The sequence below is a fragment of the Diabrotica undecimpunctata genome, chromosome 8 (genome assembly GCF_040954645.1).
Source record: "Diabrotica undecimpunctata isolate CICGRU chromosome 8, icDiaUnde3, whole genome shotgun sequence".
NCBI lineage: Eukaryota > Metazoa > Arthropoda > Insecta > Coleoptera > Chrysomelidae > Diabrotica > Diabrotica undecimpunctata.
Window position 1 is genome coordinate 50830879 of NC_092810.1, and position 12311 is coordinate 50843189.

General features: G+C 33.5%; 1 protein-coding gene across 1 annotated transcript in view; it reads left to right on the top strand.

Annotated features, from left to right (window-relative positions):
* The window catches only part of LOC140447529 (para-nitrobenzyl esterase-like), a 30621-nt gene extending 22106 nt beyond the window's left edge, over window positions 1-8515 (top strand). Inside the window, exons 9-11 of the mRNA XM_072540228.1 lie at window positions 6958-7075; window positions 7181-7298; window positions 8271-8515. Coding sequence (XP_072396329.1) covers window positions 6958-7075; window positions 7181-7298; window positions 8271-8451 — 417 coding nt within the window. The 3' untranslated portion in view covers window positions 8452-8515. The remainder of the gene's footprint in view (window positions 1-6957; window positions 7076-7180; window positions 7299-8270) is intronic.
* Window positions 8516-12311: the final 3796 nt, after the last annotated feature.

A 12311-nucleotide genomic window follows, 5' to 3' on the forward strand; every position in this document is an offset into this window, starting at 1 on the left:
TTTTTACCCCCCTGCGAGGAAGTTTTAGGGGGAAGCCCGGAGGTGAAAGTGGTAAACATCTTGGTGCATCTTTTTTGATGCCCCAAAATTAATATTGTCTGCAAAATTCAGCTTGTTCGTATAATTTTTAGGGGTCAACTCTCTGACGATTGGACTATGACTGTTTCTCCTAAATATATATGTTCTTACTCTGAGGCATATATTTATAAGGAAAATTCATTCCGTTTCCACTTTCTGGATTGCAGTACACTACTCTCCAAAATCAACGCTCAATCTTAAATATACTACAATTGTAAGGCTAGTTTCTTTTTCACCTTTAATTGGGTTTCGATGATTTTTGTTTCACATTATAGGTCTAATTTCTCACATTGCACGTACCAATGTTTTCTCAAAAATGTCAACATTTTATCCACATACGGGCTGATGAAATAAAGTTGTGTTTTTCTATTTTATATTACAATACCCGTAGAATGTATTAAAAGTAAACGCTACAATTAATACTAATCTAATTAATCTAAGTAAACGCTCTTAATATTTCAAGATAGCCTCATTCTCAACAGTTTGTTAAAAAAATAATCTCGATATCTTTATTATCAAAGATTATACAAAACCTTAAATGTAGCAAGTTTTTATGGATATTTAAAGCAAATGAAAGTAATGAAAACACTACTTACATAAACTTTATTGCCATTTAAAATAACTAAAGCATAAGAAAGCATAACTTGATAACCTCATAACCTATTCTTTAACAAGTACTCTCTCTCTCTCTCTCTCTCTCTCTCTCTCTCTCTCTCTCTCTCTCTCTCTCTCTCTCTCTCTTTCTCTCTCTAAAAAAAAGCTAGTAACGAATATATCCACCTCTATTACTCATTATTTCTTCGCAGCGACTAAGCATACTTAAAATCAAGCTTACTTAAATTCAACCTTGGCATTTCTCAGAAAATATTGGTAATAAACAGTTCAGAAGAAAAATAGGTACATTTAATGTGGTACGGTAATTATGGAGAGTAATGTATATATTCCTATATGGGATTTATTCGAAATCACTCTGGGACTTAAAATCAAAAAGCCTACTTAGCTAAAACACAAATACAATTTAATTTTACTAAAAACGTTAACGTGACATCTCATTTTCAAATAACCTTGCCCTAATGCCATGTTAAGTCCTTTGTACAGCATTATTTAGTCTGGAATATTCTCGTAATTTCAAAAGCATTTATAATCTTCTTACTATTTTTTACATAGATAGATCAAGCACATACGATCCAGTAAACGATCTAAAGAGTCAGATCAACAAAGCATCCGCGTTGTCGGGATGTTTGCGGGAGATAGTCTGGTCAAATCCGTACCTTTTCCCTTCCAAACCTCTTCTCCTTAACTTTTTTGTAATACATATAATATTGGATTTAAAACGGGACGTCAATAGAACAAAATATCTATTTTACAACTTTTTTTCACGTAGTATTTATTGGTAAAATAATTAATTTGGAAGATACAGCCACTTTTTAAATATTTACAATATTGCATTTCTACAAATATTAAGTTTATTATTATCTTTTAATTAGGAATAGAAAACAGAGAAATTTAATTTAAAAATTGTTCAGAATGACCTCTCCCTTCCTATATCCAGGCTTTACATATTTTCAACAATGAATACCGACTATGTTGAAAAATTAAATTTCTGTAGAAAGTCATTAGCAACAAAAATCCATTGGATTCAGATCTGGGCCGCGCGGTCCTCATTCAATTTAAGCATCCAGCTCCCTTCCTATTCAATGTGCTGGATATTGTTGAAATACAAATACCCTAACTTTCTCGCTACAATGGTTAGAGCTCCATCCTGCAAAAATCACATACTTTGTTTGATAGCTAACGGTACATCTTCCAAGTAGAGAAACAGATCTTTTGTAACAATGATAAATAATTTTGACCGTTTAAAATATTGGGAAGAAGTGCTGGCCCTACTAAATAACTACTGAAAATTCCAGCACAAACGTATACTTTAAATTAGTCTGATGGTGACGCACTTTTTTACAATTAGGATTTATGCCGGCCCCGACATGAGTATTGTGATGATGTGACTTCATTTCTTATAAAGATTGCTTCGTCGATGAATAAAATATTCTTTATTAAAGTTTACCCTGTCTATTTTCTTCTTAATTCAATCACAAAATCTTTTACGTTTGGAATGGTCTTATGGAAGTAATTTTTTAAGTTGTTAAATGGAAGGGGTGTGGTAACTGTTTCTTAACCGTTCTCCACACTTTTATAAAACATACCCCTCATGCTTATCTATATATGCTAATCATGCTAAATGCTTATTAGATAAAATCCATTTATTTTTGTGAAAATATTCTATCTTATACTTGAAGGTTTAAAGATTATAAAGGTTTTTGTAGAAATGCAATTTGCTTGGTAGTTTTCTAGAAAAATTACCCCAAGAAGCATTTTTCAACAAAAAATTGCAAATCACTCAAAAAAGAAGCATTTTTTAAAAAATTACCAAGAGAAAAAAAGTATTTATTTCGATGAGGTAAGCTTAAAAAAATTATTAGACGCGATTCGGAAAATCGTTTAAGTGATTATTAAAAAATCAGTTTCAAAATAAAATATAAAAGGTTGGTTACCCAAATAACGAAAAGCTTATTTCTGGGATCTTTTAAATAACATCGTACATAAAATAATTAAATTGAGACACGGTGATAAAATATTATAAATAAGGTAATAAAAAAGGTTCACCGACAGATTGCAGTAATTACTGTACAGTAGCATTGATATCACACGTGAGAAAAAGTACTTCTAACCATCATCAGTGAAAGACTAAAATCAATTCTCTTACTACAAATTCCCTAAGAACAATGTAGATTCGTCCCAGGTAGAGGAACAAGAGAACATATTTTTAGTATTCGTCAAATTATCGAAAAATCTCGAGAGTTTAACATAGAAACATATTAATGAATATTGACTATTCCAAGGCCTTCGAGATCGTAACATGCATCATCTAATCTATTTATTACAAAAACTATATGTAAATAATACTGCTAATGTAAGAATGTTAATATGTTAATATGTTAATAATGTGGTTTCGAAAAACTTCAAATTAAAATTTGGAGTTCGACAGGGATGCATAATATCCCCTATTCTATTAAATATATATAGTGAACATATTATGCGTCAAGTTTGTGAGGAATGGCAAGGTGGAGCAACGATAGGAGGAAGAAAAATCAAAAACATACGTTATGCTGATGACCAATAATCAAATAATTTTGCAAATATGCAGAAAACCAAAGTGATGATCATCGATAGAATTAGAAAGAACCAAGCAGAGAAAAGGAACATGGCAGGGTCAGGCAATTTAATTACTTAGGCTCCGTTATTATTGTGGAGGATGCAAAGACGAGATCCTTGCAAAGACATATCACAATGGCCAGATCGGCAACAGCCAAACTCACAACAATTTGGAAGAACAGTGACATCACAAAAAACACAAGATTACGCCTTGTTCGAGCATTGATATTTCCTATCGCTACCTATGCTTCAGAAACTTGGACAATAAAAGAAGCCGATTCAAAACGTATAATGGGATTTGAAATGTGGGTCTACCGTAGAATGTTGCGCATACCATGGACCGCCCATCGCACAAATAACTCAATTCTAACAGAAATTAACATAAAAAACTAGACTTATCACAACTTATTTTGAACATATAACTAGAAGAAGAGAAGGCATGGAGTGAATGATAGTTGAAGGTAACGTAGCGGATAAAAGATCCAGAGGAAGATCTCTAGTACGATGGTCGGCCCAAATAAAGGACATGACTGGTTACTCATTCTCCAAAGCAAAACAACATGCACAAGAGCACAAGAGAAAGATAATTGGACAGAAAAAGTCAAACAAATTACATGACGTCATTCTTACGAAGGAGAAAAGATAGAGGAGGAGGATAAAATATAATGTAATCGTTCACCGTGATGTCGGATTAGGCCCAATTCTTTGAGTGATCTTTTTGGACTGCCGCTTGCAATATAACTATTGCCCATAATTATGAACCTAAATAAAAAAATTCTGAGTCGTCTTACGTTAAAAAATGTGGTTTATAATATCAAACCCATCAAATTTTGCTAGACTCAATACATTTCTTGAGATCTTGATTATTAAATTATTAAATGGCTCTAACACTAACAGACAACAAAGTTATAGAATAGGTATTTCATTCCAATAACGTCCCGTTTTTATTCCAATATTGTACTGTAAAAAAGGATAGGGGACAATGTTTGGAGATCTTCTAAACATTTAGAAAAATCAAGAAAAATATTTTTTCGGTACTTCGGTTTTATTGGCCATGGCATTCTAATACATAATATAAATTTTCATAATAATATATTAAAGTATAAGTGGATATTGAGGTCTTTAAAACACGCACGATTTTTTCGAGCACGAGGGCGTAGCCGGAGTGTAATAGAGCAAGTGTTTTAAAGACCAGTTGTCCACGAATATTTTACGCTATTTTTTTATTGGTACAATTTAAAATCATGTATTATTACTACAAAAAATTGAAATAAGAGCTAATAATATAAAATGGTTGAATTTGTGATGTACACCAGTATACCTTTCGTTATTATGCAAATTAGAAAAACAAAAATTAATTTGCAATCTGTCACATCAGATTATTTGTTATTACTGATTGTATATTGCTTAAAAGAAGAATGAACATTATTGGGAGTTCCCATTGGCTTCCGAGAATGTCGGTAGTATTAATTTAAACACCATTTCCTCTGATTTAAACAACGAAAGTATAAATATTTGAAATTTGAAGTTGAATTTAAATACAGTAGACTCCCTCTTAACCAGTCCCGCACTAACCGGCCGTCCTATTAACCTGCCACTCCCCTTTCCTATTGTTTTGCGTACGAGACGATCATAAGCGCCCCTTGATGATCGTCTCTCGCAGCCGGTTGTCAGTTCTGTTTTTGCTTTCGAGGAGGATTGAATTCGTCTTGTGCGAAAATGAGTGAAAAACGTAAACGTGTGGTTGTGACGATGGAAAAACGCCTAAGTGCGCTTAAACGGATCGACAAAGGTGAATCGGCGAAGAAAATTTGTTCAGAGTTGAATGTGGGAAAAAGTACAGTAAATGACTGGCGAAGGGATCGGCGTCCTATTGAGGATTTCTGCGCCCAAATGGAATCAGATAAAAATCTAAAAACTAGATGCACTAAAAAAAACGAAATTCGAGATAGAAGATGAAGCTCTGGTTGTAGTTCCTTCAAGAACGGCGAAGGGGCACACCTATTAGCGGTCCGATTCTAAGGGAAAAGGCTTTATGTATACACAGCAAAATTATAGACGGAGTCAAATTTATTGCAAGTGAAGGTTGGCTGACTCGCTGGAAGGCACGTCACAGAGTTAATTATGCACGCCCAAGTGGAGAAAAAATGTCCACGGACGCTTCAGGTATAACTGATTTTACCTCCAAGTTTGTAGAAATTATAAAAATGAAAAAATTAAAACCCGAATAAGTATATAACATGGATGAGATGGGTCTCAATTTTAAAATGCGTTCAGAAAAAAGATTTTTGAGAAGTCATAAAAAATTGGCTTCTGGATTTAAAAAGAATAAAGAGCGCATTACAGTTGCTGTTTGCTCAACCGCGTGCATTTAAAAATTTACATCCATCGTCCCTCCCCGTATTCTACAGATCACAAAAATCAGCATGGATGAGCGTTGATCTATTTAAAGAATGGTTTGGGCGTGCATTTGTTCCGAAAGTAACGCGCCATCTTAAAAGCGTAAATCTTTCCACTAAAGCAGTCCTACTTCTGGATAATGCTCCTCATTCAACTCATCTTGAAAACTTGAAAGATTGAAAGCTTAAAAAGATGATATAGACGTAAATTACTGTCCAAAATTTTACAATGCGCAGAAAGTGAAGATCTCAATCTTATTGATATTATCAAAAAAATTAACTTAAAGGATGTAATTTGCATGTTAGCTTCAGCCTTCCAAGAAATTCCTGCTTCTACTTTCTTTAAGTCTTGGCGAAAAGTTTGGGCCAACATTGAGGAATTTGTTGAGTGTCAACAATCACACGAAGAAGATAATTCTACAACCATTCTTCAAGATCTCCAAACGTTATCCGAAAAGGTTCCATTGCACGCCGAAGATCTTGAAAAATGGATGAACTGTGATGAGGAACTTGAAAACGAATTTTTGACAGACGACGAAATAATTACACTAGCAACACATGAAGAGCACTATGATAATGTGGAGACTGATTATGATGATGTTGACGGAGAGGAAAAGGTCGGCCACACCGAAGCGAGGGTTGCAATGGAGGTGACATTGAAGTATATTGAACAACAAGCTGGCTCATCTTCAATAGACGTCTTGGTTTTTAAAAAAAATGGAGAGATATAGCTTTTAAAAATTTATGTCAAGAAACAGAAGAAAGTTGCCGATTTTTTTAAAACAAGTTTGTAAAATATTTAAATATGTATATATGTACATAAAAATAAATAGTATTTTTCAACTGTATATTCCGTGATCTTTATTATTATACACCTTCCTGTACATGTGTTTGATATATGTATGTATGTACTTAATTTTTCTCATGAAAATGCCTCCACATCGGATTAATGCCAGGCTCTAGTCCGGAGGTGATCGGTTAAGAGGGAGTCTACTGTACGCTACGGCGTACTTTTAATAAGCAAAATGGGGTACCAATAAAAAAACTTTTTAAACCGTTTCGGAGCAATATTAAAAAAATCGGTTTTATTTTGTAACCTTAATACCCCATACCTTTTTGTAGGTGAACTTTTCATGTAAGTAAATTAGGGCCAAATCGACTTATTTTTATCTCTAAAAATCGTGGTATAATTTATGATCAAACTTTTTGTGACACCCTGATATGTATTTTATACCCAAATGATCCTAATGGCCAATATATCTGTTTCTAGTATACCAGCGACGAAGTGTTTGGTCGTTCGATAGCACGTCAAGCTGAAACTGCATCTCGATATGTTCCTGTATATATGTATGAATTATCATGGTATAACAAGAGCAACACCTTCCCAGGTATATTAGTTTACATTAAAACTACTTTTATTTTTTTTTTTATAGAAATAGCCGTATCCACAAAAATTTTATTTTAAATTACAATTACAAGTAAACAAATTTCAGGTGTTGAACATTCAGCCGATTTATATTACATGTGGGGTGTAAATTTCAATGGAAATACACACAACGAATCTCTTCGCAAACCTATACTTAAATGGTGGACCAACTTCATAAAATATCAGTAAGTTTTATCTTCAAATATCTTAGGCTTTTCTTTAGGTTTTCGCGTATCAAAATCACCAATAGTATTCAATCACAAGTTAGTCCATTAATTTGTAATCTCATATTAGTCTTAATTTCCTGAATTTGTATAGTTTCATCGTATATAATTGTGAAACATATCGATTAGTAGCTTAATTACAGTTTTTTCAACTTCTTGCAAACTATAGATCGCCTAATAAGTATTGAGGAAATGCCTGCAATCATTTCCTTGGTTCAAATTATATTTGCCAGCTTTCAAAAGTCAAAGGTTTTTGTTCTATGCAGAGGGCAATACACTTATTTGATGAATCGTAGCATTTTAGTGAGATTATAAATATAGCTTCGAAAGTAGTTTGAGAGGCAGTATATTCAGGAAATTATAACTAAATTCGAAATTGTCCATTGGTCAGTTTTGTAAAAGAAAAAAAAATGTTCCAAGAACAGTATTTTAAAAATTTTGATGTAATTAACAAAAAAAAACTATCCAAAATGGAAGCGAAATAAAGTTCCAAATTACCACTGATATTATTAAATAATAGACAAAACCATGGTTTATATTTAACTTAGGGTAACATTATTTATTTGGCTTGTTAAAAGCAGTAAATGATAAAGTAATATTACCAGTCCGGCACCATGCGAACACTATAAAGGTTATAAAGAATGAGATCCTAAGTTATAAGGGGCGATTGTGTAAGAACATTTAAAGCCAACAGAGCTCCTCTAGTTCTTTTTTAAATTCCAACTCTCATTTTATTAATAAAAAGTTCTAAAAAAAAATAAAGAGATGTTATATTCTTGTAATAGAGTTGTCATTCAATAAGTTTTAATAGTTCTGTAGCGTCCCGACTTCTTTGGCACGAGTAAGGCTTAATAAAATTTTCTCAGTGTATTTGAACCATTTATTCAGGTTTTTCTTTGTTTAATAGTTTATTTATGTTGCTTATGTTTACAGAAACCCTACTCCTGTGGAAGATGAAGATCTGCAAAAAATCATTTGGCCAGAAGTTAAACCTGGATCTGTGAAGTATTTGAATATTGATTCGACATTTGAAGTCAAAGAAAACCCTCGACAATATAATGAAATTAAATCAATTTTAGATCCTTTTATAAGGGAGCCCCTCATCTCATATTAAGGTGAATGATATGTAATAAAAAAGTTAAAACAAATAATAAATGAATAAAAATATTTTTCTTTAATTGATTTATCATTGTAAAAATAGAAAAATAGGAAACAAATTCCCTCTACCACTGTAATAGTCCAGTTTTTTAGAATTTCATCGCCTTAGAGTAGTTGTTCTGAAGCTATTTTCTTGTGGCATTTTAAATTAATTTTAAATTAATAATTGTGGCTTATTCCCACTTAGAGTAGTTGCATGAAAATATTGAATTCCGAAAAATTTACAAGAAAAAACAGGAGGAGTACTGACACCAGAAACTACTGACACCAGAAAGATTATATATCTTCCTCCTCAGTCCTAATTCCTTTTGGGATGGGTGACACCATCAGACCTTTACAGTTTTTCACGTCTTCTTTTTATGTCTTCCTTTTTCTTCACGATTTCCCTCCATCCTTCTCTGTCTTGGGCTAGTTGTTCGGCTTCATGTAACCCTTGGTTAATCAATATTTTTGTTTAATCTACCCAACGGCTTGGAGATCTTCCCCTAGGTCTATTTTCTTCAACTCTACCCTCGACTATCAGTTTTTTCATCGTACCTGTTCTTATAGCAATGTGTCGAAAATACTACAAATATCTCTGTTGTATTTGTTTAAGCAATCTATCTTTTACTTTAAGTTGTTCTAATATCGACTCGTTAGTGCGATGATCAATCCAGGATATTCTTAACATGCGGCCGTATACCCACATTTCAAAAGCGTCTAGTTTATTTTTATCCGCTTTCTTTTAGGTCCACGTTTCGGATGCATATGTGGCTATGGGAAAAATGAGTACCCTTACCAGCCTTAGTTTTGTGTGTATTGTTATGCTAGAATGTTTCCAAATTGTTGCCAATTTCATCATAGCAGTTCTAGCAATAGCCAACCTTCTACGTATCTCTCTGTCACACCCTCCGCCATTTGTTATTAGGGACCCCAGGTATATGAAACTATTTACGGGCTTGGGGGCTTTAAAGCCCCCAATTTCTTTAATGTGTTAAAGATTATTCCAAGCTCTGTCTACTATCATGATCTTTGTCTTACTTTTATTTAGCTTTAGTCCATATGTTTTGCTTTTCTCATCCAGACATCTCATTATGTCTTCCATTTCTTCTTGATTTGACGCGATTATTAAAGTGTCATCAACATATCTCCAGTTACTGACTTTTTGACCTCCTACTGATATTCCACCCTTGCATCCGTCTAGTACCTTTCGCATAATGTGTTCGCTATAGATATTAAACAGAGTTGGCGAGATTATGCATCCCTGCCTGACACCTGCCTCTATTCTGAAATGATTGGAATGGGTGTTGCTTATTTTTACTGTGCACTTATTATTTTCATATAGACTTCTAATTAAATAAATTAAGTGGTAGGGTGTTCCCATTTCCGCTAGTATGGACCATAGCTGCTGCCATTTGACTTTATCGAAGGACTCCACAAAGCACATAAGCAAAGGAGTATTGAATTCACGAGTTTTTTCGATTAGCTGTCTGATATTAAGGATGTGTTCTCTTGTGCCTTTTCCTGGGACAAATCCCGCTTATTCTTCTGATATCTGAGGCAATAGAACCTGAAGTAGAACCTTGCTTGCATGGGATATTAGGCTTACCGTTCTGTAGTTGCTGCAATCTAGCGGAGTTCTTTTTTTGAATAAAGGGATGAAAGTGGATGTTGTCCAAACGTTGAGCCACTCTCCGGTTTCCCAAATGTTTTTGCAGATCATATACATAACATTTACTCCACCATCTCCAGTCTCTTTTAAAACTTCTGCGGTGATCTGGTCTGCGCCAGGAGATTTTCTATTTTTTAAACTTTTTGATTGCTTTTTCTACCTCTGACTTTAGAATATTTGGTTCTCTCTCTGCAGTGAACTCGTGATTTGCATTCTGGGGATCATCTGCATATAGACTTTGACAATATTTTCTCCATACCTCCGCAATCCCATTCTCGTCATGTATAAAACGTTGATTTTGATCCATTATTATTTGTGTGATTGGTTTATAGATTATAAGATTATATTTAAGTACATAATATTTCTAATAAATTTTTGTCAATTTTCTCCTTATAACTAACTTTAAAAATTTTAATATTTTCAATCGTTTGTTGTATTTATTTATTTTTATGCATTTGGTTGTCCATCTTTTAGATGGACATAGATTTTTGTATTCTTTTACTTATCTCTCTTCAAATTCGTAATGTTCTTTGCTTCTATTACTTTGTAGTCTTTTTGTATTCTTCTTCTCTCTTCAATCAATGTTAATGTTTTTACTCATTTCTTCGTTATATGATTTCTTTTGGCAGTGTATCTTCTTGCTTTTCTCTATAGCTTCTATTATAATGTTATTCAAGGTGTTGACATTTGGATCTGTATCCTTATTGCTTTCGAGAATGCTATTAATGTGTTCTTCAAATGCATTTATGTTGTAACGAAATAGCATACCTCCGACGCATGGTACGTGTCATAATACGCAGAAGGATAAATCTAGAACATACAATCGATAGCGTTCTCAATTGCGCCTGTCTTCGAAAAGCTACCGACGAGGCGAATACTTTTGATATAATATATATATATATATATTATATATATATATATATATATATATATATATATATATTTATATATATATATATATATTATCGTACTCTAAGCTTATAAATAAAGATGTATACATAAATTAGAACCACTTGTTTTATTACACACGCTACAGTGGTGTTACCATGTGAGGTAATTTATTCGTTTAACAATAAATTCAGCAGTAGCTTTTGAAAAGTATTGTTCGTCGAAAACATCCACGTAGTTCGGTAGAGATCTTTGTAAGAAAGACCATTTAAAAAGTACATGTGTAAAAATGCCAAGATGCGGTTTGCAGAAAAACCAAAGATTCGGTTTGCAGAACTATCAGTGAAACAGTTACGTAAACAACTTGAAGAACGAGATGAAAACTGCAGTGGGCCCAAAAAGATTCTTCAAGAACGACTCAAGGATGTTCTTAACAAAAATGAAGATGTTCTAGAGACATTGCAGTTTTAGTAAGCAGAAGAAGCAGTTTTAACGTAAAGAATTGATGAATAATTTGTGAAAAAAGTATGTAAACAGAACAATGAGAAATTTGAAAAAGTTTCTAGACAATTCGATAAGATACAGAAAAATGTAAACAATGTAGAAGAGAAGATAAAACAATTAGACACCATGATAACCAATATAAAAGTGCTACCACCAGTTAATTCAGTAGTTTATATACTGTAGTGAAAGAAGAATCACCTAGAAACGAAACGACACATAGACATAAGATTCAAATTGTCACCAGTTGATGGAAAGTCTTCTTGGTCCATATACCTTAGACAATTTAAAGATATTGCGACAGCCAATCATTGGACAGAACAAGAGAAGGTTGCTTCATTGACTGCTGCTTTACGAGGCGATGGTACGGATATTCTAAGATCGATTCCTAAGGGTCAAGAAAAATGTTACCAGACCTTGTTCACTCGACTAGACAAACATTACGGAGATGCCCATTTACAACAAGTCTACAAAGCACAAATAAGAAGTAGAATTCAACGAGCAAGTGAAAATTTGCAAGAGCTTGAAGCAAATGCTGGTACAGTGCGGTTAGCTTATCCAGAGCCATCGAGTAAGAACCATTGAAGAAGGCGACGAACAAACGATAAACGTCTGGAAGAAATGGTACCAAAAACAGTTCGTAACACGCCGAAAGAACGCGAATCCAGATGTTGGAATTGTGGTGACGTAGGGCGCATTCGCCGTAATTGCAAGAAAATGATACAACATAACAGTCGGAAAACTAGAATGGGTTGACACCAAGGGGCAACTGCCAA